General features: G+C 35.8%; 3 protein-coding genes and 2 long non-coding RNA genes across 9 annotated transcripts in view; 2 read left to right on the plus strand and 3 right to left on the minus strand.

Annotated features, from left to right (window-relative positions):
• The window catches only part of LOC105150662 (uncharacterized), a 202,638-nt gene extending 188,196 nt beyond the window's left edge, over window positions 1–14,442 (minus strand). The window contains exons 1-2 of one of the 3 annotated variants that reach the window (XM_087410675.1): window positions 14,022–14,121; window positions 13,896–13,957 (exon numbers count right to left, since the gene is read on the minus strand). In XM_087410675.1, coding sequence (XP_087266801.1) covers window positions 13,896–13,957; window positions 14,022–14,034 — 75 coding nt within the window. In that variant the 5' untranslated portion in view covers window positions 14,035–14,121. Of the gene's footprint in view, window positions 1–13,895 lie in introns of all 3 variants that reach the window. The other 2 variants (XM_087410672.1, XM_087410673.1) reach the window with 2 other exon arrangements.
• Window positions 911–4,173, plus strand: LOC147908320 (uncharacterized). The gene is made up of 2 exons (XR_015546482.1): window positions 911–1,167; window positions 2,161–4,173. It is a non-coding gene; the product is annotated as an uncharacterized LOC147908320 (long non-coding RNA).
• A 182-nt stretch (window positions 14,443–14,624) lies between the features above and the next one.
• LOC147908321 (uncharacterized) lies at window positions 14,625–20,920 on the plus strand. Of its 3 annotated transcripts, XR_015546304.1 has the most exons (5): window positions 14,627–15,037; window positions 15,170–16,067; window positions 16,213–17,312; window positions 17,383–17,565; window positions 17,635–20,920. It is a non-coding gene; the product is annotated as an uncharacterized LOC147908321 (long non-coding RNA). The 3 variants fall into 3 exon arrangements; XR_015546305.1 differs by lacking the exon at window positions 15,170–16,067 and having other exon boundaries at window positions 14,625–15,037; window positions 17,019–17,312; XR_015546306.1 differs by lacking the exon at window positions 15,170–16,067 and having other exon boundaries at window positions 14,625–15,013.
• Window positions 20,770–24,079, minus strand: LOC147908322 (uncharacterized). The gene is made up of 3 exons (XM_087410118.1): window positions 23,920–24,079; window positions 23,370–23,752; window positions 20,770–21,204 (listed from the first exon to the last, which is right to left on the minus strand). The coding sequence occupies exons 1-3, from the start codon at window positions 23,965–23,967 to the stop codon at window positions 20,994–20,996; spliced, it is 642 nt and encodes a 213-aa protein (XP_087266244.1). The 5' UTR covers window positions 23,968–24,079; the 3' UTR covers window positions 20,770–20,993.
• On the minus strand, window positions 21,345–22,525 carry LOC147908323 (uncharacterized). Its single transcript, XM_087410119.1, has one exon. The coding sequence runs from the start codon at window positions 22,445–22,447 to the stop codon at window positions 21,527–21,529; it is 921 nt and encodes a 306-aa protein (XP_087266245.1). The 5' UTR covers window positions 22,448–22,525; the 3' UTR covers window positions 21,345–21,526.
• Window positions 24,080–27,032: the final 2,953 nt, after the last annotated feature.

Genomic DNA, 27,032 nt, shown 5'->3' on the forward strand with positions numbered 1-27,032 from the left:
ACCGTTGAGAACAGACAATTCATGGTGGCGAAGATCGCGTAACTCGCGAGTGCAACGACACAATTGGAGCGATGTTTCATACACGTTGGTGGCGAGAGTTGGTACGCGAGTGACGAGTATGCGAGTAGCGACGAAAGACCTCTCGTCTGGAGAGAGATTGACGCCGCGTTTGAAAGCCATATATTGACGGACGCTGTGATAAATTCTAATCCCATCGAGCGGCGGCGGTTTTTAGAAAACGCAAGAGAAATAGTGCTTAAGCATGTGTGAGACACAACAACAAACGTGACATTAAGAACATAAAAATAAAAACCATTGAGATATATCGATGCACCGATTCGAATGATACAAATAGCATCGAGACCACGTTGACACTCGAAGAGTTCCAGGAACGCAACAACGAGTGTTGCGCTATCGCGAATCCTCAACGTATTGACTGTTAACGTGAATAAATCCCAAGTAGTCGATGCCACATCGAAGTGCCGCGAGAAATAGTGATAAAACGAGTGATAAGTGTGCATACGGTGGACAATGCTTCGCGATGTCAGTGGTCGCTCTATATCCAGCTAAAAAACATGCGGATCGGGAATCATTGTATCCGCATTACATGGCAGTGTTAAATCTCGCGGGTATCGAATTTCCAATGATATTAAAAGACATTTAAAAATTTGAACATGTCAATCAATGTGCATCGAAAACAAATAGATCCTTTCCTCAACGGCTCATCAACGACAAGAAGGAGATACACATCAACATGCATGTATCTACAAGATCCAAACAACAACAGTCTCAGCCACGTGGCTTTTTGCGTAGATAAAAAAATCTGTCCCGTCTCGTGAGATCGCAAATTACTAGAAAAAAGATCAAGAAATATTTCTGACCAATAAATACACATAAGATGATAAAAATATAATTATAATTTTCTTGAAATGACAATAATAATTGTAATAGTTATAATTTTTTTATTTTTTAGATGCTTACACTACTTCAGTACGAACGAAAAGTTGCAGTCGCACGCAATGGACTGCGAGAAATTGAACAATTGCACCATCCGATTGCCTAGGATCCGAGGACAAGTGGCTCGAATTTGGAAACTTGGACTGCATTCTGCAGAAGATGAAACCCGAGAAGGAAGATGCGTCATCGTGCAGGTATCAACAGCATGAGGTGTGTAGTATGGGCTACTACGTGCGTTACTCGTATGATGACGCGTTATCGTCATATCAGTTCCATCGCGATAAAGACAACTCCAAAACTTGACGCATCGTGTAAAAAATATCGTATCCGCTAACGTGCTAATGGAAACGCTGTCGAAAGAACAATGGGAGGCGTACTGTAACGCGACAAGTTGTCACATCTGCGAGAAACAATTCGCGCTGGACGACACGCGGGTACGCGATCATTGCTATCTCACCGGTAGATATCGTGGTCCAGCACATTCAAAAAAACTGTAATTTAAATTATAAAAATTCATTATATATTCCAGTCGTTTTTCATAATTTATCGGGCTACGACGCACTTTATAATTAAGGAAATTGCTACCTCGTACAAAGGACAAGTAGATATGCTACAGATAATCAAAGAAAAATATATTTCCTTTACAAAACATGTCGATAGCACTAAAGACAAAAATGAAAATAATTTTCAAAAAAATTGTGTAAAAATATGTTTTATAGATTCATTAAAATTTCTCAGTACCAGTTTAAAAAAATTGGCATCGTATCTTGATACTGATCCGAGAGCGATTATGCTCATACCGCGAACGTGGCAGCGATTCTTCGTCCGCTTGGTTACAGTAATCTATACTTGAAAACCGATGTCTCTATTAGCCGACATTTTTGAAAATTTCTGCGAAAGTTATGTCGCGTGTTACGGTCTCGATCCCGTGTATTAACTTGCCTGAATTCATGTGAGACGCCATACTGAAACATACGCGCATAAGATTTAAGTTACTCACATTGATATCGTCATGTTCATCGAAAAAATGGGTAAACGCAGCAGCCTCAGTCAAGATGTTCAGGCAGATACGCGTAAACTAATAACAATTACATGCGTTCGTACGACCCGTCGGAACTATCGTCGTACCTTGTGTACTACGACTTGAATAATTTGTACGGATGGGCGATATGTCAACCATTACCATACTCTTAAATTCGATAGATCGAAGAAGCTGCCAACTTTGACGCGAGCGCAATTGCTCTGGATTCGCCCACCGATTATATTCTTGAAGTCGATTTCGACATCTACACGATCAGTATTCGCAACATCTACACGATCGACACACCGACCTACCTTTCTACCCGACGCGCGATAAGCAGCCCTGCAAGCACGAGAATCAACTTCTAGCAACGCTGTACGATAAACGATAAACAGCGTTACATTATCTATTATTTACTACCGTAAAGTGCAGCAATGTATTCGTCATGATCTTCGAGTAACAAAGATCCATCGGACATTGCGCTAAAATTCGCGCAATCTCCATGGCGTTGCGAGTATATCCAACTCAATACAAATTTCAGAACTCGCGTGAAAAACGATTACGAGAAAAATTTGTACAAATTAATGAACAACGCAGTTTTCGGCAAAACTATGGAGAATGTGCACAACCACATCGACGTAAAATTATTAACAAAATGGAACAGACGGTATGGTGCGGAGGCAATGATCGCAAAACAAAATTTTCACAGCCGTCTTTGGGGAAAATTTAATCACCGTCGAACTGCGCAAACTCGAAGTGAAGTTCAACAAACCTTGATTTACCTGAATATGTATATACTCGACAAAATCTGCTTGTATTAGGTGTACAACTTTGTTTCCGCCGTTTTCCTATAGATGACTTTAGCGGTAAATGATGGTCGAAATAAATAGATCATAGACATCATACAATAAACTTGGGCATCTGTCAACATAACCCCATAGAAACATTAGTCGATTTGTATCTGCATCATAAAGTTATTCTCGATTAAAAATGTCAATTTATGAGCCAAATTCTCATCATTTGCGGGAGGTTTTAATTTTCTGCTTCAATATGAAGAAATCTGCATCTGAGGCTCATCGAATTCTCTCAAATATGATACTCTCTACTTATGGTGAGGCCGCTATTAGTGAAAGAATGTGTCGTGAGTTTCAACGCTTCAAGAACAGTGATTTTGACGTCGAAGACCGGCATAGCGGTGGAAGAGAGAAAGTTTTCGAAGATGCAGAATTGGAGGCATTACTTGATCAAAACTCGTGTCAAAATCAAGAAGAATTGGCACGATCATTGGGAGTGACTCAACAAGCCATTTCAAAACGCCTCAAAGTCATAGAATGATTCAGAAGCAAGGAAATTGGATGTTGTACGAGTTGAAGCCGAGAGATGTTGAACGGCGTTTGTTTGCTTGTGAACAGCTGCTTGAAAGGCAAAGACGGAAGGGATTTCTGCATCGCATTGTAACTGAGGACGAAAAATGGGTTCATTACGATAACCCCAAGCGCAAAAAATCATGGGGAGTTCTCAGCCATGCTTCCACGTCGACGGCCAAACCGAATATTCACGGCTCCAAGGTCATGCTTTGTATTTGGTAGGACCAGCTCGGCGTATTATGAGCTGTTAAAACCGACTGAAACAATCACAGGCGATCAGTATTGAACGCAATTGATGCGTTTGAGCCGAGCATTGAAAGACAAACGGCCACAATACAACGAGAGACACGATAAAGTGATTTTGCAGCATGACAATGCTCGACCCCATGTTGCGAAAGTGGTCAAGACATACTTTGAAATGAGAAGTCCTACCTCACCCGCCATATTCTTCAGACGTTGCTCCCTCTGACTATCACTTGTTTCGATCAATGGCACACGGCCTAGCTGATCAGCACTTCTTATGAAGAAGTAAAAAATTGGATCGATTCGTGGATCGCCTCAAAAGATGACCAATTTTTTCGACACGGGATTCATACGCTGCTCGAAAGATAGGAGAAAGTAATGGCCAGCGATGGACAATACTTTGACAATACTTGAATCATAAATGTATAACTAGTTTTTTATTATAAAACCTCGAATTTCGGAAAAAAAATAGCGGAAGCAAAATTGTATACCTAATATAATTTACATGTCATGTATGTTTTTTACGTTTATATAAGTATTATATTTTATGTATAAGTATCATATATTATTATTATTTTTGATTTCATATGTCAATCATTTTTTTATACATGTATTTTATATCTGTATACTCTAAAACGAAGATATATAGATGGGATAATAAAAATACATTACTTAACGAAATTAAAGGATCTTGTTTCGCTCTATAAAAATAGGTAAATTTCTAGATAAAATAACTTTATCAAAAAACATCATAAAGAACGTTTTAAAGCTTGAAATCTCTATTGTTTAGATCGATATTTTAGAATATCGTGTTACTGATATTTGATGAAGTTACACAAACATAAATGAAGACGCATCAAATCACGAAATTTTGTACGAAATTTACGAAATTTTACGGCGCGAATTAAATATTGCGCACAAATAGAGTTTACAGCTTTTGAAAAAGCGAATCTTTATCTTTAATTTGCTTTTTTATTAATCTTTGTACGATTTTTCTTCATTGAATTATATCTTCAACATCGAAGCAAAAAGAGTCGTTTTATAACTCGGTGAAAAAAAATTGTACGAAGCTTCATAAAAAAATTAATTGAAGGTAAAGATTTATTCTTTCTAAAGATGTAAACTGCATTTGCGTAGAATTTTTAATTCGCTGTGGCACTTCGCAAATTTCGTAAAAAATTTTGATATCTGATGCGTCTGCATTTATGTTTATGTAACTTTACAAAATATCAACACGACCGTTTTTTTAAGTACCAGTCTGAAAAATAAAAGTTTCAAGCTTTAAAATGCTTTTTTAAACATTTCGATACGATTTTTGATAAAGTTATTCCATCTTGAAATTTGCCTACTTTTATAGGATGGAACGAGAGATCCTTTAATTTTGTTGAATAATGTATTTTACATATTTATATACTTATATTGATACATTTGATATATGTGTACAAATATATAAATCAAAATTTTATTAAATGACATTTTTGTGTATCCACAAATTGTGTGATCCATCGAATTCCACTGGACATACACTTTGTCTCCTTTCCTGCGCAGTATTTTCTCCACGAGATACACATCCAGATGAGTAGCGTGATGCAATCCGTGCTTATAGAACAATCCAGCGACAGATTTTCCGCGATAATCTTCCAAAAGATACGTCACGGTATTTGTTTTCCATATTTTGATTCTAAATACCGTCGTCCAATTCGGTGTATAACCTTTCTCAAAGATCGTCTTGAATTTGCTCACACGTATCGAATCGCCTTTGAACTTTGCTGGATCCGCGATCGTTATCGCACTGTACACTGTGTTCAAGAGTCTTTCAGCGATCACATCAGCGGGTCGCATGCCGATAGTGCGATGCTTGTGCTTGTAAATTGACACTAGACGTAGCAGCTTGTCGATCCACTTGTAATTGCCATTGGACGTAAATATTTTCCACATGTCGTTCTTGAGCGTGCGATTGAACCACTCAATCACTGACGCTTTCAACGTCAAATACGTGAGTAGTGATTAACATCGTGTTTTTTAAAAATTTTTTGCACATCGACGTTGTAAAACTCTTTCTTCATATCCGGTAGCAAATTTTTCGGACGTCTTCCACTCTCTCGAATTATCTCAGCGATAACATCAATCTGCTCTTGCTCTTGAGCGGTATGACTCACGCCTACTTGCTCACCACATCGATGACGGTGAGCATGTGAGATGGCCTCTGTTGAAGTTCGAATATGGGCGCATCTCGATAATATCAGCCGTCCACAGATCTCCGTATACCCGGACTATGACGCGCCTTCGCGGAAAATTTCTTCTCGCCGAAGCGTGTAATTCCTCGACGAGTCGACATTTCTTTGAGCTAACTTTTCTCTTTTCGTCAGATCTCTTTTTTGTGCGTAGGGTACAAGAAAATAATGGATTTTTTCTTGTTGGCGTCACTCGACTGATCAGTTTCATCGATACACAGTTTAATTTATAATAAGACCTGGCTTTGCGAAGTTCCTGGATAATCGACAGCATGAGTGTTGTTGCCCACTTGGTGCGAAGCGTTGAGCAATCGTAGCAATCGATCAACCAGCTCATTGGGATCATCCCAATGCACATGATCAATCGCGTTGTCGTTTATTGTCATTGCGTGAAGTAATCCCTTTCCAGATTTCTTCTGCTTCTTGGGTGTGATTGACATTAAAGGCGCGATTACATGTTTGTATTTGTAACCCCTGTTGCTTAATAATCGATTTTGCGAATAATGCTTGTGTTTGTGCGCATTCGTCGCCAGCATACTCGTGTACTTGTAGCATATCGTCAACTGTAGAAGAAATCGTCGAAAATTCTCTTAAAAATCAATTCGTAAATATCGGATGTACCGGCGCATCGGACGCCATCGATTATTATGTTGTCCGCATCATCCACATCGAAACGTTTATTGCCAAACATCAGTCCATCCTTGTGTAGGTAAACGCCATACGCGTAATCTATATCGATCACTTTATCTCATGGTCCCTTCAGACCAGCCTCGACATACTTTTGATCCAGCGGGCCAAAGCCAGCTCGTAATGCCTCTCGATCTTCCGACGTTTGCAGCTGATTCTGAAACTTCGCTGCTAGCGAGTCATCCGTCGTTTCGAAAACATGCTCGAGCGACTCTATTGATGCTACAATTGTTGCACACGAGGATATTGGATGTACGACGTATAGAATTTGACTGCAAGGAGAATGTGCTCGCAAATACAAGTGTCTATTGTCTCATCATATACTATCGCGTGGCTCAGTATAATCTATTGATCAACGCGCAAGATCATGTAAATTGCGACATCAACATGTATTTAGAACTTTAAAGAAAAAGAAAGAAAGAATTAAAGTGATCGTAATCTCGAAAAATTGCTCATCATGACCATATCGACGTTTATGGATCTGCAAGCAAGAATTCATTGTTAACAAGAAATTTATCGTGAAGGAAGTGACGGTGGCAAATAGGGGAATGCCGTTCTCACGCATTACATTTTTACGAGTCCCGTGCCATGGAAATTTTTGACAAAATCCGACAGGTCTTGCGCTTCCTTGTTGATTGCTTATCACCATGAATTGCGATGGGAGGACGGAAGGATCTCGTACAGCGAGGCGAAACGCCTGATTACGGCGACTGTATTTGAAGATGATGCTATCATATACGTCAAGGGATGCGAGAAACGTGGCTGTGGAACTTGCTTCTGGATGATGAGCGAGAACGCATGTACATCTAGACCTTGGATACAGTTTACAAAGACATGGAATCTTTATCTAATTTAGATGTTACTAATACTCTGCGGACAACATGTTAAGAATTGCGCGTTACAAAATGTATTGAAAATTTGTAACTGGTATTTGCAAAAGAATTTTTATTTTAAATAAAAATATGTTAACGTATTTATTACATATTTCTTTTTCTCTTCCATTATAATGCATGTATGTATGTACGTATGTACAGGGTTGGCCATATTCGACGGAAAGATGTTTTTTTTTTCAATCATGGGAAACGTCGTTACTCGATCTAACATCTCTTTCCCATGATTGAAAAAAAAACATCTTTCCGTCGAATATGGCCAACCCTGTATGTACGTATATATGTATGTATATATGAATGTACAATATATATGCATGTATGTATGTACGTATATATGTATATATGAACATAGATAAACTCGTAACAAAAAAAATACGTAGAAAGACGCGATAAAATGTTGCGACACATTCGAAATTCTTGGAAAGAGAGGGACGACCTGCCCCTTCTTCCGATTTTAGAAGTATTATCATATACGCCACAATTTATGCCGATGCGATTAGTCTTGCAATACCCACTTGTACGAACGGTTGAAAAAAAATGTACTTCGTCAAAAAGAATAGCGCATCGAACGACTTGAAGAAGGAATATAATGTGTAAATTCAACGTTCTATATAATATTAGGTGTTGGAATTAATTCGTAGCGTTTTTAATGAAAGAATGTTATTTATTTCACATGAGCATTAAAAAATACATTAATGAAAGTACTTCCCATCACTTGTAAAACGCTACGAATTAATTCCAACACCTAATAAATAATTTTTTTTTCAACATTATGTACATACACCGCATGGAGTGTCGTGCGATACGCTTACTGAGCAAAACGTACGACTTGACGAATACGGGCTACAAATTTTTGAAAATTTTAATCAGCGTTGATCCGCTAAATTATGTGAAGATCGCCCTGGGAGATTATTACGGACATGAACTGTCGCTGTCTCTCGAAACGTGGAAGGGCCTCTACGAGTAGCGAGGGAATATTTACAAGATGCTTCTAAACGAATACAAGGACAATTTTGAATCGCTAACGGCTAGAAAGTTTGCACGCTGCACGATACTACGCTTGTACGTCTCGATTCTTCGTCCGTACGCATGATGATGACCGAAACAACGCTACACCGTATGTTTGAATTTGACGGGTGTATCAATGTAACGTTCAATTAGTTTAGTGCGATTAGTCCGACTCGTCTAGTGTGCCTAATGAATACAAAAAATTGTAATTGAGCTCCAAATTGTATTTATTTAAAGTTTTCACATAAAAAAAGTGTAATCATATATTCATTCAAAATTTTGGGTTTTCAAAAAATATTTATTTACAAAAAACTATGAATATTTAACGAGTATTCATATTATTCAAACAAAACTGAAAAAAAGATCCAATAATCGTTATTCTTAACTATAAGCGGCACTTTAATAACTTTAAGTAAAAAAAATGATTTTTATTTATTTTTGTCATTGTTTTATTTATTTGTTTTATTTATTTTTGTCATTATAATATTCAAATTTTATGAAGGAAACTTAGAAATTTTGAAAACTATTTTAGAAAGTAATAAATTTTTAATTTATAAATATTTATTTGATAGAACGCCATACATATTCCGATATAATTCCGGTTACGTCACAGTAATGTCATAAACATGTTGTAAGATATCTTGGGCGCGTCGTTTATTATGATTTGTGAACATTAAATTCCGATATATTATTTATTTTCAATAAAAATATTTTTAACTTTTCGGTTAAACAAGAACACCCATTGTATAGGTGACGGACAAGCGCGCTGTGTAATCATAGACATTGTTTTTGTACATTTCTATTTTCTCTTGTAGGCTTGCAAGCTATAATGTGCAAATAGTATAGAGTAAAAGTTAATACGAAACGAAAATGTTCATAATTATATTCAAAAAATATTCATTCAAATGGAATGAAAAAGTATTTATTTGTTTCTTCTCGACGAATAAAAAAGAAGTATATTCGAATGAGTATTTTCATTCATTTTTTATTCATTTATTCAAATATTAGGTGTATTCACCGGACACACTAGATTCGTCGATACGGTCAATGTCAAGTATACACGATTCTCCAATATCTCGTCCAAGAATGGTATATGCGATAACGACATCTTCAATGGACATCAGTTTATCGATTGCGAGCTTTTAACTTTAATTTTTTAATACATACGGAAAATCAGTGTAATAAGATGCGAATAAAAAAAATCACAACGTATTATGAAAACTAAGTCATAAAAAAAATAAAGGGAAAAAAAGAATATCGTATTCCATCGTCGCGCTTTTTTTAACGTGCGGGCCTTTGTTACTTACGCATTTTTTTGTAGTCTAAAATTCTATAGTTCTATAGGCTGCAAACATTTATTTATAATCTTTTCTTCCATAAGTGTTTCCTGTGCAGCGCAAAAGTAAAACGTATCCTAAGCAGTAGCTATGGCAAAAGATGCTTCTCGGTGTCAATCTTTGCCGAGTCTTGTCTACGTGCGCGACAAGTAGTACAACACAATTTGAATGGACGCTATCGATTGAGCGTATGTAGAATCTGATCGGTTCGTTATTGAGATTTATTCTCGTTGCGCCGAGTCTTGTCTGCGTGCGCTAGTATAATACTTATGAAGAACAGTATATTACGATTTTTTAAATTTATAAACTGCAAAAAAATATTCCGCCATTTAGCGGCTTATGCGATAATTTGTGTGTGACTAAAAAAAAAAAAAGACATGGAAATCCACGAGCCTCCGTGTCAAAAAATAAAATTAACTGATGAGGAGGAGGACGTCCCCGTCGAAGAAGATGTCTACGTGGAAGAGGACGTCGTCCTAGGCGAAGAGGAGAACGAGGATCTTGTCATCATCATCGATGATTGAAGAGGAGGAAGAGGAGGAGAATGAAGAAGATGTCGTGTATATGAGCCCGTACATCTCGTGTATATGAGCCCGTACATCTCTTGTATCAACAACGTTGATACAAATGAATACGTCGCATTCATGATGGAGCTTCTCCATCTGCACGATAAGGTGGAACTACTTCACATCCTCACGGAGGCGGAGGAGAAGAAGGAAGAGGAGGAGGAGGAGGAGGAGGGAAGGGGGAGGAGGAGGAGGAGGGAAGGGAGAGGAGGAGAAGAAGGAGGTGGTGGTAATGATGGTGGTGATGGAAAAGGAGGAGGAAGAGGAGGAGGAGACTGGAGAGAAGGAAGATGAGGAGCATATAAGATTTATTTTATATAATTTATTATAATTTTTTTAGGCACTCTCCTCGCCTATGTACTCCCGCATTCCGCTTTCCCTCGCCTACGAGTATCCTCCGCGCTCCGCTTTCCCTCGCTAACGAGTATCTCCCGCGCCCCGCGCTTCCCTCAAGGTTAGAATCCTCCTAGTATACTTACTTCCAGCTGGCCCTCCCACCATATCAAAATAAAAAATCGCATAGCTCAGAATTTGAAGCAATTTATGAGCTTCCAAACCCCGTAAAAAAATTTTTAACTTATCTCGGTTAGCAGGAATCTTAATTTAAAGGTAGGGGGCTAAGTGAACTTAGCTTAGTGCATTTCAACTCCCCCCCCCCTCCCTACCATTTCTTAATATTGACAATAGGAAATCACTCATAGACTCAGAATTAGGAGCTCTTAAATCAATTCTTTCGTTTTTTAAATTCTATCCCTTATCCTCAAAACAATCCCAAAACTAATCTACACTCAAGAGGTAATGCCCGTATTTATAGTCACGTTTTATATTTAAGGCTTCCTTAAATTTATCTTCAGATACTCTATGAATTATTTCATTGGCTACTGAGCATCTACAAGATCTGACTATGAATACGAACATATGTGAACAGTGAAAATAAAACTACATCTAAATCTTTAATTTTTTATTTGCAACCCCTTAGCAAGAAAATCATGCATTTTTCATGCAAGAAAGAACTATGTTCCAGGATGAGAAAATAAATCATTTTATGATGGGAAATTGTCTACTGATTTAGGAACTCGCGAAGTACACAAGCACTGATTTTTTAGTTGCAACTTCTTTAACAAAAAAATCACTCCCTGCACTTTTCACGCAAGAGGAATCATGTTCCAATATGGGAAAATAAATCATTTTATGATGGGAAATTATCTGCTGATTTAGGAATTCTCGAAATACGCACAAACGGATTTTTGAGCTGTCCTTAGCAGAAGAATCATCTTCTGTCTTTTTTATGCTAGAAAGAACAAAGAACTATGTTACAAAATCGAAAAATAAGTCATTTTTTGATAGGAAATTGTAAAAAGTTTTCCTCATTACTGAAACGTTCAGACAAATTGTTATACAATATACATATTGTATTACGATTTTTCTGTATTTTTTTTTAATAAAGAAATTTTTCTATTTTATTTTAAATCCGTAAATTCATGCATATTTTATTAATTATTATTGTAAGTTTAATTATCATTGATTTCTAATTATCATTAATTTCAAATAAATTTGAATGTATTATAATTGATCATGATTCATAATCAGATTCTATACAGAGAAAAATGTACAGTATTATACGCTAGAATTCTACTAAACTTTAAATTCGAGTTTATGTAGGGATACGTGCCTACTTATGTTATATTAATTTTCTTTACATTTATGGTAAATGATATTGTCATAAGTATCCATCTCTTAATTATTTTTCTCCGTGTAGAATTAGATGTTGGTCATCAATTATAATTTCGTTATAGTGTATATTACGATATGCATGAGCAAATAATTTTTATTGTTCTTAAGGGATATAGTAACGCCAATAAAAAAAAAGCATTTGGGTTGATCCGTAAGTATATGGGGTTTAATTATGAATAATTGTCATTATTTTATTTAATTCAAATTAAAACATATAAAACAGTAATGAAATAAAGTCATCCATAATATAATCTAAAAGATCATATTTGATATTTTATTAAATGTTTAATATAATTTTGGATGAAAATATAAATTTTTTCTTAAAAGGTGATCCACAATTAGTGATTTTGAACTGTCTTTCTGAATGCAAAATATTGTAACTAGCACATAAGTTTAATCAACAAAAATTTATAACTACATACATTAAAACTCTTTTACTACAATAAAATAAAAAATTTTTCTTATTAAAAAAAGGATACAGAAAAATCATCATACAATATGTATATTGTATAACAATTCGCTTCAATTTTTTATAAATAAAGAAAATTTTTTACAATTTTCTATAAAAAAATGACTTATTTCTCGATTTTGTAACATAGTTTTTTCTAGCGTGAAATAGACTGACAGGAGGTGACTGTCCTGCTAAGAATGGTTCAAAAATTTATATATGTATTTCGCGAGCTCCTAAATCAACAGATAAACTTCCATCATAAAATGATTTATCTTCCCATTCTGAAACATAGTTCTCTCAGGATACAGTTTAAAAATAGAAAGAGCGCTGATTTAAGAGCTCGTAAAGAGCTCCTATTTCTGTGCCTATGAACGATTTCTTATTGTTTTTTAAGAGGTGGGGCGGCTGAGTGGACGTCCACTCAGCCTCCACCTTTAAATTAATATTTCCTATTAACTGAGAGTTCAAAAAATTTTTTTTGCGGAATTTGGAAGCTCATAAATTGTTCAAAATTCTGAGCTATGCGTTTTTTTATTTCAGCATGATGAGAAAGGGGGAGCAGCTGAACAAGAATAAAAAAAATTGTTAGACATTTCTTAGATCACTGAAAGGGCTTTAAAATCAAAACTTCATTTTTTGTACGTTTAGGTTGGAATATCTCAAAAACTTGATGTAATACGACATTTTCGGAGCCAGATTTGTAATTAGTGCATCAAAATCTATCAGAAATAGCTTTGTTTACTTCACGATCAAAAAAAAGGTTGAATTTTCGATTTGTGTAATTGCCATTAGCTTTTTCGAGTTATTGGGATAATCGTCGCCGATCATGAGTACGATACTCGATATCCGTAAGCAGATCATTCATTCCTAACACGTGACCTTACGAATTTTATGATTTAACGCGATTTGATGCCTGTTTTCTTATATTAGAAAGGAATCTTTATCAATCTCGGTAAACAGCTTTACTGTGTACTATTGCGCGATATAGATATATATTTTATATGTGCTATTATTCTCTTTCCTTAGAAAATCATGATTTATTTTAATAGATTTCCATTTTAAAAGATTTCCAAGTTTCCACAGTTTATCGTTTCCAGCCATGCATAAGTGATATTTGACACTTTTTCGATTGAAATTTTTGAGTTTTGTTGAATGGAATTCGTTAGATGCTCATAGCTTTACAGCTTCTATAGCTTATATATATGTATATAAATATATATATATATATATATATATATAAAAGTTATTTAAATTTTTAATTGATGATTATACTTATTCCTTATAAATGTCATCAAAAGTCACGATCATGAACAAATTCCGTTGAAAGAAAAGAATAATAGAGTCTACAAAACGTAACAATTCTATATCAAAAATACTTTCTTGATGATAAATATGTTTACCTGCAATTGTTTTTTTTTAATTCTGCATAAAATTGAATTAAGTATAGCTTCAGTAAAAGCTGCTATATGAGACATATTTTTCATTAATGCGCCGATATCGTTTCGATTCTTGTATGCACTAATTACCATTGGTATCCATACTGCCATCAATATGAAGATAGCAACATAATAGTAAATATTACGAAGAATATATTCATTTTTTCCAACATTTGGATATAATGGCCACGTATTAGTAAAAGTCCCAAGTACTCGAAGGATATATAACATTCGTTGAAACTTCAAATAAACGATCGTCATATTGTTATATCAATTCTTATTGTTCAAAATTTTCTTGATAACTGCTTTGCGTTAAACAGCATGTCAAAGAAGTACAACAGGAAGAGAAACAATAATTCAGAAAGAAATGATAAAATCAATAACGCATAAATCATTCATTAACAACTGTTAGATTCTTTGTGGTAATTAATGCTTATACTATAACAGAAAATATAGAAAATAAAGCTAGAGTACATAGCCTGAACAAACTCTTTAATAACAGATATCGATGTGCATTGTAATGAATCGACTTTTCACTTATAAGTCTTTTCTTTATAATTTAGTTCCTTTGTAATTTCTATAATTTTATAGTAGCATATAAAAGCTATTTTTTTATTTTATCATATTATGATCGGAAATTAATTTATATCTACATTAGCGGATAAAGATAAAAGACAGTATACGATACTATTTAACTAATAAAATATTAAGCAGTAGCTAAGTAAATATAAAAGTAGAGATGTCCGAATCAACCCTTTGCAAGGTTGAATCGAATCGAATCAAATCTGTGATATATTCGAAAACGAATCAAATCGAATCTGAAATATTTACACCAAATCAAATTGAATCGAACCCTTTTGATTCGAAAAAGAATCAAATTCAAACCAAATTTAACACACTGACAGCTAAAAAAAACTTAACCTTTCAAGTCACCGCGGGTTAAAATGATCCGAGCATCATCTTTCACACTAGATTTTAGAATTTTCCTGGAAGAGCGCGTCTTGCCGTTTCCACTCTCGATACAGATGCTTAGCTTATTATTGGGATCGTTAGTATGCGTCTAGCAGTCGTTCGCGCAGAAGGTATTTTTTCTCGTCAAAACATCAGTAAGTGTGACCAACACATCGTTTTCGTTTAAAAAATTATGTTTTATTTTTGCATTGAATTACTTGCTCCGTAAAATACAATGTAAATATAAATGTGAATTTTTCAATTTATTTTTTCATTATACATTATAGGTACGTGAAAATAATGAATGCGATATTCATACTCACAAGGAGAGGCTACGCTCTGCTCTTCATCGATTTTGATCAAAATTACAACGATGTTAAAAGAGTCCGCCAAATGATCACCTGTAAAGCCGTTCCCGCTAATGGGCCTCAAAACCCGATTAATGAGCATTTAAAAATATACAAAATATTTAGAATTAGTCTAATTTTTCGGAAAGTATGTATTTTTGAAAAAAATGTCTCAGACAAAAGTGATTAATAAAAAATATTTATTATTATTGGTTTTATTGGTTTGACCTTGGACGACATGTCAAGGTCATGATGATGTCAAGTTAAGGTGATGACGCCACCCAAAGTCAAACCAAAAAAACCAGTAAATACATCTTATTAAATCCTACCATTAGTTTAAGACATTTTTCTCAAAAATGCATACTTTCTGAGATATTAGACTGTTTCCAGATTTTTGATATATCTTTAAATGCTCATTACTCGGCTTCTAAGCAGAAACAGTTTTACAAGTGTTTACTTTGCTTCTCTAACATCGCTGCAGTTTGATCAAAATCGATGAAGAGAAAAGGCGTAGCCTCTCCTTATCAGATAAATTATAATCTGCGCCAACAAGTTTTTTACGACTCTTTATTGACAATGAGTGATACCGAAAAATAAGATCTTTAGTGATGTGTCGGAAGACGAATCTTATCTGCGCAAGAGATGTGATTATTAACTCTCCGTGTAGATATAAAAAATGAAATTGCTACATCGATGAAATCAATCCTTCAATTATTTAAATAAAAGATCTGAATGTAAATAGTATCTTTCAAATAAGGATAAAAAAACGAGAAAAAAATGTTCGACATGTCTACCCATGCATGATAAACACAGATTCTATTTGTATACTGATTGCGTGGTAAAGAGTAACGTTTCTTATGTATCTTTTTGTAATTTATGTTCTTCAGTATATAATAATAATAATAATAATAATAATAATAATAATAATAATAATAAGTCAGTTTTAATAATATTAATAATTTTAGAATTAATAATATTTTAAGGGGATACTGGAGTGACAATCAAATTTGATCGAGTTCGATAAAATATAATAGATTTTGTATCGTCTGCTTACGCCCTCTGGAGGTTCAGGCTTTTATGCACTGTGAGTGCTGCGAGCATTCCTGTTTCCAGCCGTGCGCCGTTTCCAGTCGCTTGGTTTGCTCGTGAATGCTCACATGTTGTGTGTTAGGTTTAGACAGACCGCAATCTAAAATATGATTGCGTTCTAAGTCACACTGTCAGTACTAAAAATCTGTAATATGTGTAACGTAAACGAGATTTTACTGACAGTATACATGGTCGTAGTAGCACTTTCCGTTATGATTTAATGTCATTTCAGGTATCAAAATGTGCCACATGAATACATATATTGCACAATGCACATCTATAAGTTTCCACCGAGAATTAGAGTTGGGTCAAAGTGCAAGAACTGACCAATCACAGTCGAGTATTCCCTCTCATTCGATTGCAAGAGGAGAATACTCAACTGTGACTAGTCAATTCCCACACTCCGACCCGACTCTAACCCTCGGTGGAAACTTAATCTATCTGTAACTATTTCACCTCTTTTTGCTAAAGAGATAAGTTTTGCTATCTGAAATATACAAATATTAGTGACATGGATATTTATACATACAATATTAAAATATTGCATGTATGAGTATTACAATGTATGAATATATAAACATTAGAGATAGAAATTTATTTATGCTGATGTTTATACACATACTCTCTACCTTTATTATATATAAAATTTTATGTGTGTATATATTATATATATCGATGTACCGATATGCACGAATGGTAGCGCATCATCGAGCCCACGTTGGCGTCGCTTGAAGAATTCTAGGAACACGATAGCGGGTGCGCGCTGTCGGGAATTCTCAATTTGACTGTTAACGTGAACAAACTAAATCCTATACACGCGGGATGTCTCGGAATCGAAGTGCTGCGAGAAATTATGCTGAAGAAGGCAGTGATCAATGTAAAATCCATGAACAATGTGTGCTTCGCGTGATCAGTGGTCGCCGCTCTGTATCCCGCAGAAAGAAATGTGAATCATAAATCATCGGATCCGCATTACACGGCAGTATTAAATCTCGTGAGTATCGAGTTTCCAATAATGTTAAAAGACATTTCAAAATTTGAACTTGGTGTCAATCAATGTGTAGCATCGAGAATAAAGTACTAGAGGTACTTCCTCTGCTCATAAGTGAGAAGAAGGAGAAGCACGTCAATATGCTGTATTTGTATGATCCACGCAACGATAATATCGGCCACTTTCAAGAAATCTGTCACTTCTCGTGAGATCATAACTCATCAGAATGGAGCACAAGAAATTTTTTTTGCGACTGGTATGTATAATAAAAAAATTATTTTCTTAAAATAATAATAATAATAATAATAATTTTTTGTTTTTTTAGATGTCTTCATTACTTCAATACGAGCGAAAAATTACAATCGCATGCAGGCAAAATGAACAACTGCGCTATCCGACTGCCGAGCGAAATGGCTCGAGTTTGGGAACCACTGCAACCAGGAACAAGTGCTGTTTATCGTCTACATTGACCTGGAGTGCGTTCTGCGCAAGACGGAATGCATGAGGGAAGACGCGTTGTCGTACGCGTATCAATAGCATAAAGTGTTTAGTATAGGATATGATGTAGGAATGTGATGCTCGTATGACGATGCGTTATCGTCGTATCAATTCTATAAGGGATAAAGACTGTATAGCATAGTTCGCGCAGCAACTCCAAGACTTGGCGCATTGCATGAAAAATATCATATCCGCTAACGTCATCATGGAAACGTTATCAAAACAACAATGAGAGACGTACCGTAGCGCGACGCGTTGTCACATCTATGAGAAACCATTCGCACCGGACGACACGTGGGTACGCGATCATTATCATCTCAATAGATATCGCAATCCAGCACATGCAAAAATTATAACTTAAATTATAAAAATTCATTCTATATTCCGGTCGTATTTCACAATTTATCGGACTACGATGTACATTTTATAATTACAGAAATTACTATGTACGATGTACGATGAAAATGTAGGTCTCTTCCTATAACGAAAGAAAAATACATTTTATTCATTAAACATGTCGATAGCACAAAGATAAAAATGAAAATAACATTCAGAAAAATTGTATAAAATTAAGGTTCATCGATTTTTTTCAAATTTTTAAGTACGAGCATCGATAAATTGGCAGAATTTTGCAAACTCAGCGCGAAGGATTTCGATCTTCTCACATGTAAAGGCGTCTTTCCGTACGAGTACGTTGACTGCGTCGAAAAGTTAGAGGACATGAGCTTACTATCGCATGAATCATTTTTCAGTTCATTGACGAGCGATACCGCATCCGAGAGCGATTATGTTCACGCCGCGAACGTCTGGCAGCGATTCTCTATTCGAACGCTCGGCGAGTATAGTGCTCTGTACTGAAAACAGATGTCTTTTATTAGCTGGCATTTTCCGTGAATGTTGTGTCGCGAGTTACGGCCTCGATCCCGCCCATTATTACACCTTGCCTGATTTCACATGGGACTCCCATGCTGAAACGTACGCACGTAAGATTTGAGTTGCTCACCAACAACGATATCATATTCATCGAACGCAGTATACGTGGTGGCCAATGTTCAGACAGATACGCGCATGCTGATAACAAGTACATGCATTCGTATGACTCATCGAAACCATCATCATATATTATAACTACAACATGAATAATCTGTTCGGATGTGTTAATCGCTGCCATACGCCAAATTTCGATGGGTCGAAGACGCTACAAATTTTGACGCGAGTGCGATCGCTCCGGTTTCATCCGGTTATATTCTCGAGGTTGATCTCGAGTATCCGCAGCATCTACACGACCGATATACGGACCTATCTTTCTGCCTAAGTCCCTTGATAAGCGGGAATAAACTTCTAATGATGTTGTACAATAAACAGTTACGTTATCCACTATCGTAACCTGCAGCAATGTACTCGTCACGGTCTTCGCATGACAAAGATCCATCGGGTGTTACAATTCGATCAATTCGCCTGGCTCCGTGATTACATTGAATTTAATACATAGCTCAGAACGCGCGCGAAAAACAATTTCAAGAAAAATTTATATAAATTAATGAATAACGCGATATTCGGCAAAACTTTGGAAAACATTCGAAATCATGTAGATATAAAATTAATAACAAAATGGGACGGCGCGGAGGCAATAATCACGAAGCCGAATTTCTACAATCATAACATTTTTTTGCGGAAAATTTGATCGCCGTCGAACTGCAAACTCGAGATGAATTTCAACAAGCCGATTTACGTGAATATGTGTATACTCCACATATCAAAAGTACTGCTTGAAAGTATCTGCTTGTTCGAATTATGCCACAAATACATGTCACTGATGTATCACGACAAATGCAAAATCATGTACACCGACACAGACAGTCTTATATATCGCGTTGAGTGTGAGGACATTTACGAGACGATAACGTGATATCGCTACATTCGACATGATCGCGACAACGCATACAATATGCCTTTCACGAATAAGAAAATACGGTTTAATGAAGGATGAAGAACAACGGTGCGATAATGACCGAATTCGTTGGACTCAGAGCGAAGATGTACGCAGTGAGGGTGAACGGCAAGAAAGACATTAAAAAGGCGAAAGGCGTAAAGAGTAACGTCGTAGCGCAAACGATAACGTTCGACGATTATACGCCGTGTTTGAACGAAGAAATCGAAATGACTTGTCGTCAATTGTGTATACGATCTAAATTACACAAGGTACACGATATCCGAATCGAAAATCGCTCTGAATCCATATGACAATAAAAGATATGTCGTAGACTCGATGGAGATGTTACCGTAGAGATATTGCAAATATCTTTGTAATATTGTGACGTGACGTTACCGGTCGTATATGAGCTTGCTAATCTTGATGACGCACCCATAGAAAAAGTTCACATTAAAGCTTATTATGTCCCTGATTGAATCTTTCTTAAATCGAGTCCCTAACTAAAACTTGAAGGAGCTACCGAAAAATTCCAAGCGTAAGGATCTAGCGAAGATTCTCCGAGTCACCAAAAGAAAGGAACTACTGACCACCATCATTTCCGCTACCGATTGCAAGGATGTATGGGACTCCAATAAAAGAAGATCTTAATTTAGATTTGTGAACTTAATAGTATCCCACTCCCTCCCTCCTATTCCTTGTTTTGGGCTCGCCGAAGAAATAGGCAAAGTTGTCGTTGGGGAGGAGAGAAAGGGAGGACACCGATCAGGTAGAGATACTATAACAGAGATTCGACAACGAGCCATCGTTTTACCCCACGTGGGGTAAAACCGGGTGTCGGATATGACGTTTTTGATGGCGGTTTATTTTGAATGTTGAATAAATGCAACAATTCGATATATAGTTTTATTTGAAGTTATTGATGTTTTTTATTTAGGAATGTGAATAATGAATATTAAAACAATATATTTAAAAAAGGCTTACTATATTTCATTAGTTTTCCCATGTAAGGTTAGGTAATATAAATTGAGATTATTAAGGAATTATATATTATTATTATATGTATAAATACACATGTTACGTTTTATATATATATAAATATATACATTATGTATTATTATAAATATAATTTAAGTATTGTATTTAGACTCGTAGAAAAATATAAGCAAATTATATAGAATAATACGTTGCAATATTCCTAAAAAATATGTGAACAATTTCGTTTATTTCTCATTAATTTTTTAATACAATTTTTATTAATACAATTGTTTATTATTTATTTCTTGTCGTTTATATTTACTTCTGTGCAATTTTGTATAACTTGATTGGAAAAAATGTATAGAGAGTTGATCTGATTGTTCGAGGCCAAAATTTGTCATTTTAATTGCAGTTGTGTCCCATATCCTATGTGTAAGGATGAAATTCAATTCCTTTAATAGCTGGATGTATATTAGATGATGGTACGATCTAAAAGAAAGATTCATTAGAGATCTAAATCTAAACAACATAGATTTCTCAGAAATATTTATCAGAGAAAGTACGCAAGCAATGAAAGTGAAAGTAGCATGCGAATAACAGGAAATAAGAATAAAAAAGGAATGTTAAACTTTTTTATAAGAAAATTCATGTATTTTATTTAATGTATGTATGCATTACCATGCTTTTGCTCGCACGTATTGCATTTTTATTACACGGAGTTATCGCACGCGAACAATTTTTCAATTGAAATGCTATAAACCTTTTAATAATTTTTTCTTTCAAATTATGGCATGCATAGAGAAAAAGTACTTTAGTTATATAATTTTACAAAGAATTGTTTCAGATTTACATGTTTTTGTACTCTAATACGAGGATAAAAAGTCTTAAATATTTTTGCCATTTGAAGAAAAAAGTTGAACGTGACAGGATTTACAAAAAATAAAGTATTTACGTTTTTACATCTGAGACCTGTTAAGGCATTGTAATAATAATTATTTGACTGTATTGATCCTGTTGCATTTATACAAGTATTGCATACAATTTGATTTTTCATAATATTCGCCATTAAATATCCGGCAACATAATAAATTTTGTTTAATTCTAATTTACCGAAAACAATTTTTTCTGGCATTATATTAAATACTTGTACTTGTTCAGATTTGCTTATAGACTTGCTGTTTTCCATTAAAATATCTAAAAATTCTGAAAAAAATTCTCTATCATCAGTTTCGTAATTACTATTGGATATACTCTTCATGAACTGAGAAATACTTATCAATTTTAAATTGTTTTTAAATTGAAATGCATTCGGAATTACGTTTTTTAATCTTATTACAGAAAATAAGTTCTCGATACAGTCTTGCGAAAGACGCAAAGGTAAAAAATAATTAAAACCTCTGTCACGTAGTAAAACCAAAGTTAATTGAAGGACGGTCGTTGTAGACATTATCACAGCTGTTTGAAAAGGCTTCCAATTTCCATTCTTTTCTACTTTTAAGCCTTTGAAAAGTTCAATTACTTCATTTAGAAAAGCAATTGTTTCTTCAAATTTTTCCATGCAACTCAATCCTAAAGCTAAATACAAATTTCTTCCGCTCATTGTTCGAAACCATCGAGCAATAAATTTTAAAAACCAAGCAGTCGTTATCATGGCATCGTTTGAGTTTGCTAACAATTCAAGAGCTGTCCCTACTTGATCGCTGAATACTGTTGTAGCAGTATTAACTTTCATTTTTTGAAAATGATTTTTTCCAGATAAATATTCAGATCGCAACTTAGGAGCTAACTTTATATCACAATTTTCATCAGCAATAAGCGTTTAAATGACTACAATTAGCTACATTTGTAGGTAATGCAAACTTATTAACAAAATAATCTGGAATGGTTATTGTTTCATTATTTATAAAGCCAGTTTTAATATTTTTTAAAGCATGAGCTACGTCCGAATAAAAGTACAAAAGCCTATCATTAGAGCAAGGATGCTTACAACTATTTTGAATTATAACATTTGAAACTTGTATTCCAAATGCTCTCCACATTGCTTGATTGTTTGGTCCCATATCCGAAGTGACATTATGAACAATTAAACCAATTTCCTCAGCTTTTTTTATAATCGCTTCAACTATAGGTTTTAATTTTTCACCGTTGACTTTATTACCAGTAAAATAATATGCAACCACTTGTTTCCATCTCGAAGCAATTCCGGCTAACATAAAAACGAGGCTATGGGTAGCAAAAATACTTGTATCATGATCTGGCAATGTAACGTTGCCAATGATCGTGTTTGTTGATGCATCATAAAAAGTACCAGCGGAAATACTCATTTCATCGAGCACTAATGTGCAATCTTTATCAATTTTTTTTTCGAACCCAGAAATTTTAATTTTCATAAATTCAAAAATTTTGTTAATTGTCCCACTTTCGAATTTAAGATTTTCTAACTTCCTACTTAAAGTGCGAAGAGAAGGAAGAGGGAAATTTGCTTTTAACAATTCCTCGTAACCTGCAGTACCACATGCAAATTTTAATCTGTAAGCTTTAATCAACGTACTATTGCACCATTTTGGTATTTTTTTGTACTTTGCAGACAGCAAGCATAATTGATCTTCATTGAAAATCTTATTTATATTTGAAGTTATTTTCTTATTACGTACTTCAGTTTGAAGCCTCTTGATTTTTCTTTTCGCCTGCTGTAATTTTTTCTTTGCAGTCTTAAGCGTTCACTTTTTTTCCAAAGCATTTCTAATTTCTCCAAACGTTGTAAAACACATGGATCTGAAGTTTCTGTTCTATTAGATAGAATGCCTAATACATCATTTTTTTCTTCCACAGTGATATCTTCTTCATTGATTTCTATTTCTTCTTCCATTTCATTTGCAGCATTTTCAAACATATCAATCTCTGCTGCTTCGGTCATTGTGTTCTGCCTTGTTATAGACGTTGGAAAATTCTCACCGAATATTGTTGGAACTGCATCAGATTTTAATCTGCGTGAGCCATCTTTTCTCGTCATCCACATATGAAGGACAAAATGGACCTGCACAGAAAATATAATTTTTATAACTTTTTGAATGTGCAATTATATTTTTCTCAGTCTTCATTTAGTATATTTAAACGGTTTTGAATACTTTTTTCTAAGTATTATAATATTTTTACAAAACTTTTAGCAAAAATTAAAACAGTTAGCTTTTGATTGTAACTTACATCACATAATCTTGCATCTGAAGTTGGAATCCAATTTGTACGATTCATATTCAGGGATCCATATTCTTTTTCTTTCCGAATCTTTTGGAAATCGACAAATCTGATATCCTTTTATATTTGTATTAGTACAATAGCCGGCACAGCAGCTATTAGGCATTTTTTATTCACCTATTTTATTTGAAAAAAAAAAATTATTTTTGAGACTACATTGGAAATACGGTACATTATATATATCACTGACAGGGTTGGAAAGTTACTTTACAAGTTACTTATAAGTTACTTTTAGTATAGAAATTGAGTACAATAAGTTCGGGTATTTTGTTTTTTATGTTATATTTTATCATTTGCTACAAATTTTTATTATTATTTGTACTTAAGTTCTATAACAAACGCCTATAAGGTAATCTAAAAAATAACTTATAAATAACTTTCCCAACCCTGATATCACATAGTCTGAAATAAAATACACATACCTTATAAATTGCACAAGTGTTGACACTTTTATATATTTTCACTTTATAATCGATCAACCGAGATCGATATTTTTTTTTTCGTTGTATGATTAATGTACTTTTAACCAGTTTAGTTCAATGTTGATTATTTAGGCAGTAGGCACGCTGTTTTCTTTCGACAGGTGACAGGTTAGGTCGGCTAAGCTTTCTTTCTTAGTTATATATATCTTTCTCTCTCACTTCCGGTTATACCCCAAGCGACGGGAGCCAATCAGAAATCATTAACGCGTTGTCGAATCTCTGTTATAGTATCTCTACGATCAGGTATCGTTGTCCTTTGTGTGCGTCATTAGAGCGATAAAGATGGCGAGAGTTAAGTGGGGGCTAGCGGCGGTAATGGCATGATAGGTGGCCGAGCAAAAATTTGGAGTATTATGCATTTTGTTGAAGGGGGGAGGAGTGGGAGAGACCTGGTCGGTCCCGAGTGCAGACTGTTCTAGGAAACTTTTTTGTGTGCTTTGCTGTTGTTTCTTTTTTCATTTTCTTTGATGAGTCTCATTTTGTTCCTCGGGGAACCGAATTCGGCAGCAATTTGAGGAAGAGGAAGAGGCCGGGCAGAACGGCTCTGCCCTCTCTTCTCGCCGGAATTCGCGAGGAAGTTGGAGAGTGTTGTTCTTCGTGTATCGGTGTCCGGACGCGGTCACTGAAAGAGAGAGACTGTTAAGTCTGTTAAGAGGAAACTTCGACTCATGAAGAGGAAACTTCTCTCCGACCACTTGAGAATAAATTGTTGGGGAAAAACGGCTGACGACGCCTATGATACTTCCTCGGTCTTTTCCGGGGAAGAGATAGTTGTGACGTGACGTTTTTCGTCCGTCACTGTGTCGCGGATTAACCGAGTGGATCCTGAGTCCTCCTAGCTCCTGAGGGCGGACAATAAGCTTGCGAGCACTACCGTTCATGCGCCACCTTAAATTTATTTTTATTTATTTTTTCTTCTGTATTTTTTTGTATTATTTTTCTGCGAGAATCCGTTACCAGGATCGATAGTTGTGTGCGTTGATAGTTGTGTTGCGTCGAAGCTGTCTCACCCGATTACCAGCAAGGAAGAGGATCGCCGAAGAGGACCGTCATCTAGAAGGCTCCGGATTACGCCCTAATGGCGGGGGCACGTCATATCGCTCTTCTTAACTTAACGCAGCCTGTATCTATTATTTACGCTCTTTTAGTACCGCTCTTGTTTTACAGAGAAAACGGAGAATGCCGAGGCATTAGGATGAGATTCTCAAGAGCACAACTAGCTAGAACGTCCGCCGAGAAGACTACGGATTCGGGCTCGAACCAAACGAACTGCTTCAAGCAGAAAAAGCTCCGTGTGAGACAAAAGTAGAGTCGCGGGCAAGAAAACTACCCGAGTGAAATTCGAATTCCACGCCAAGTCGCGGGAATCGCTGCCACGGGCCCACGCGATTCGCAGCGTTGCGCGGTGTCGCTATCGATAAATCAAATACTGGGAGACCTCGCTCCCGAAAAGCAGCGCGGCCTGTGCATTCTTCTGGGGCCTGCCGAAATTACTTGTGTTGTGATACGAGCCGTGGACAGATTGTGAGAAGACGCAGGATCCATTGAGACCGAGTTAAGTGCTACCGATTATTAAAGTAAAGCCGAGCGGAGAGGAAGGAACAAAAAAGAGCTATCGAAGAGACGAGAAGGAGGAATCACCGATGCGACAAGCGTAGAAATTCTGTAAAGCCGCTGATCCCCAACAACATGATCTCGAGCGAATAGCAGTGTCGAATTTGAGCCGAAAGGCTGAGGCCCGTACAGGCAGCTACCGCGAGCGATTAATCTTTTAGCTTGCTGTTCGCTCGAATCACATAGATTTTTGTATTCAGTTTGCGTAGAGCTTGCCATCCTCTCGCCACAGCGAAATCACCGCGTCTCGTTAGTGTGATTGTATATTAAATCGTCATTTTGCATTGTACGTCGTCATTAGAATACGCCGCATTTGGTGTAGAGTAAAAAAAATCATTGTACGACATCTGGCGGAAAGCCATGATTGTCGCTGTAAACTTTGATCGACTAATGAATTTGGAATAACTCTTACGATAATCTCCTGTTCACATTCCTTATATTATTTTGTGCTACGCGACTCGATAACTTCCACTTATAACGAGCTCATGTTCACTCTTACGAAGTATAATAACTATGGTGAATTGCGTACTTGAGTAGATTCATGTAATTGTTCTTGCTATCAATATTAAATATATGTTTTTCATTCTCTTATTATTAAAAGGAAGTAATTCTTATTTGTTCTCTCGCCTTCCGATTTACTGCCGCTCCGAATCACCCCCCGCTATTCATGCGGGACGAGCAGTCGGTTATCATCCGTCGCCTTAAAGAAATGTTGAGTCACAAAGAGGCACGTTCACTCGTGTCTGGCGCTCAACTTAAGTTAAAAGAAAATTCGCGGTAATTCAGTGAGTAGCTACCGACTTAGAGTATCAGAGTAAAATAATTAACTGTCGAATTGCGATCACAAAAAAGTGACGAAGTTGTGCGTCAGTCGAGAATACTGTCACACTATATATGCAACAATTTTTGTCCGTCGAGAATCGTCAGCGGTGGAATCACGCGTCCTCCCGTCTCGGAAGGCGAGCG

This window comes from Acromyrmex echinatior, chromosome 10 (genome assembly GCF_024713525.1).
Source record: "Acromyrmex echinatior isolate Ae372 chromosome 10, ASM2471352v2, whole genome shotgun sequence".
Lineage (NCBI taxonomy): Eukaryota > Metazoa > Arthropoda > Insecta > Hymenoptera > Formicidae > Acromyrmex > Acromyrmex echinatior.

What these genes read in the sequence shown, in the direction of transcription:
- LOC147908323 (XM_087410119.1), bottom strand. Translation starts at nt 22,447, where the DNA reads ATGAAAGTTAATACTGCTACAACAGTATTCAGCGATCAAGTAGGGACA.
- LOC147908322 (XM_087410118.1), bottom strand. Translation starts at nt 23,967, where the DNA reads ATGAATCGTACAAATTGGATTCCAACTTCAGATGCAAGATTATGTGAT. An exon ending in CAGATGCAAGATTATGTGAT is followed by an intron (nt 23,753 to 23,919) that starts GTAAGTTACAAT and finishes TTTTCTGTGCAG; the next exon opens with GTCCATTTTGTCCTTCATAT. An exon ending in TCAAGAGGCTTCAAACTGAA is followed by an intron (nt 21,205 to 23,369) that starts GTACGTAATAAG and finishes TCTTTCTTTTAG; the next exon opens with ATCGTACCATCATCTAATAT.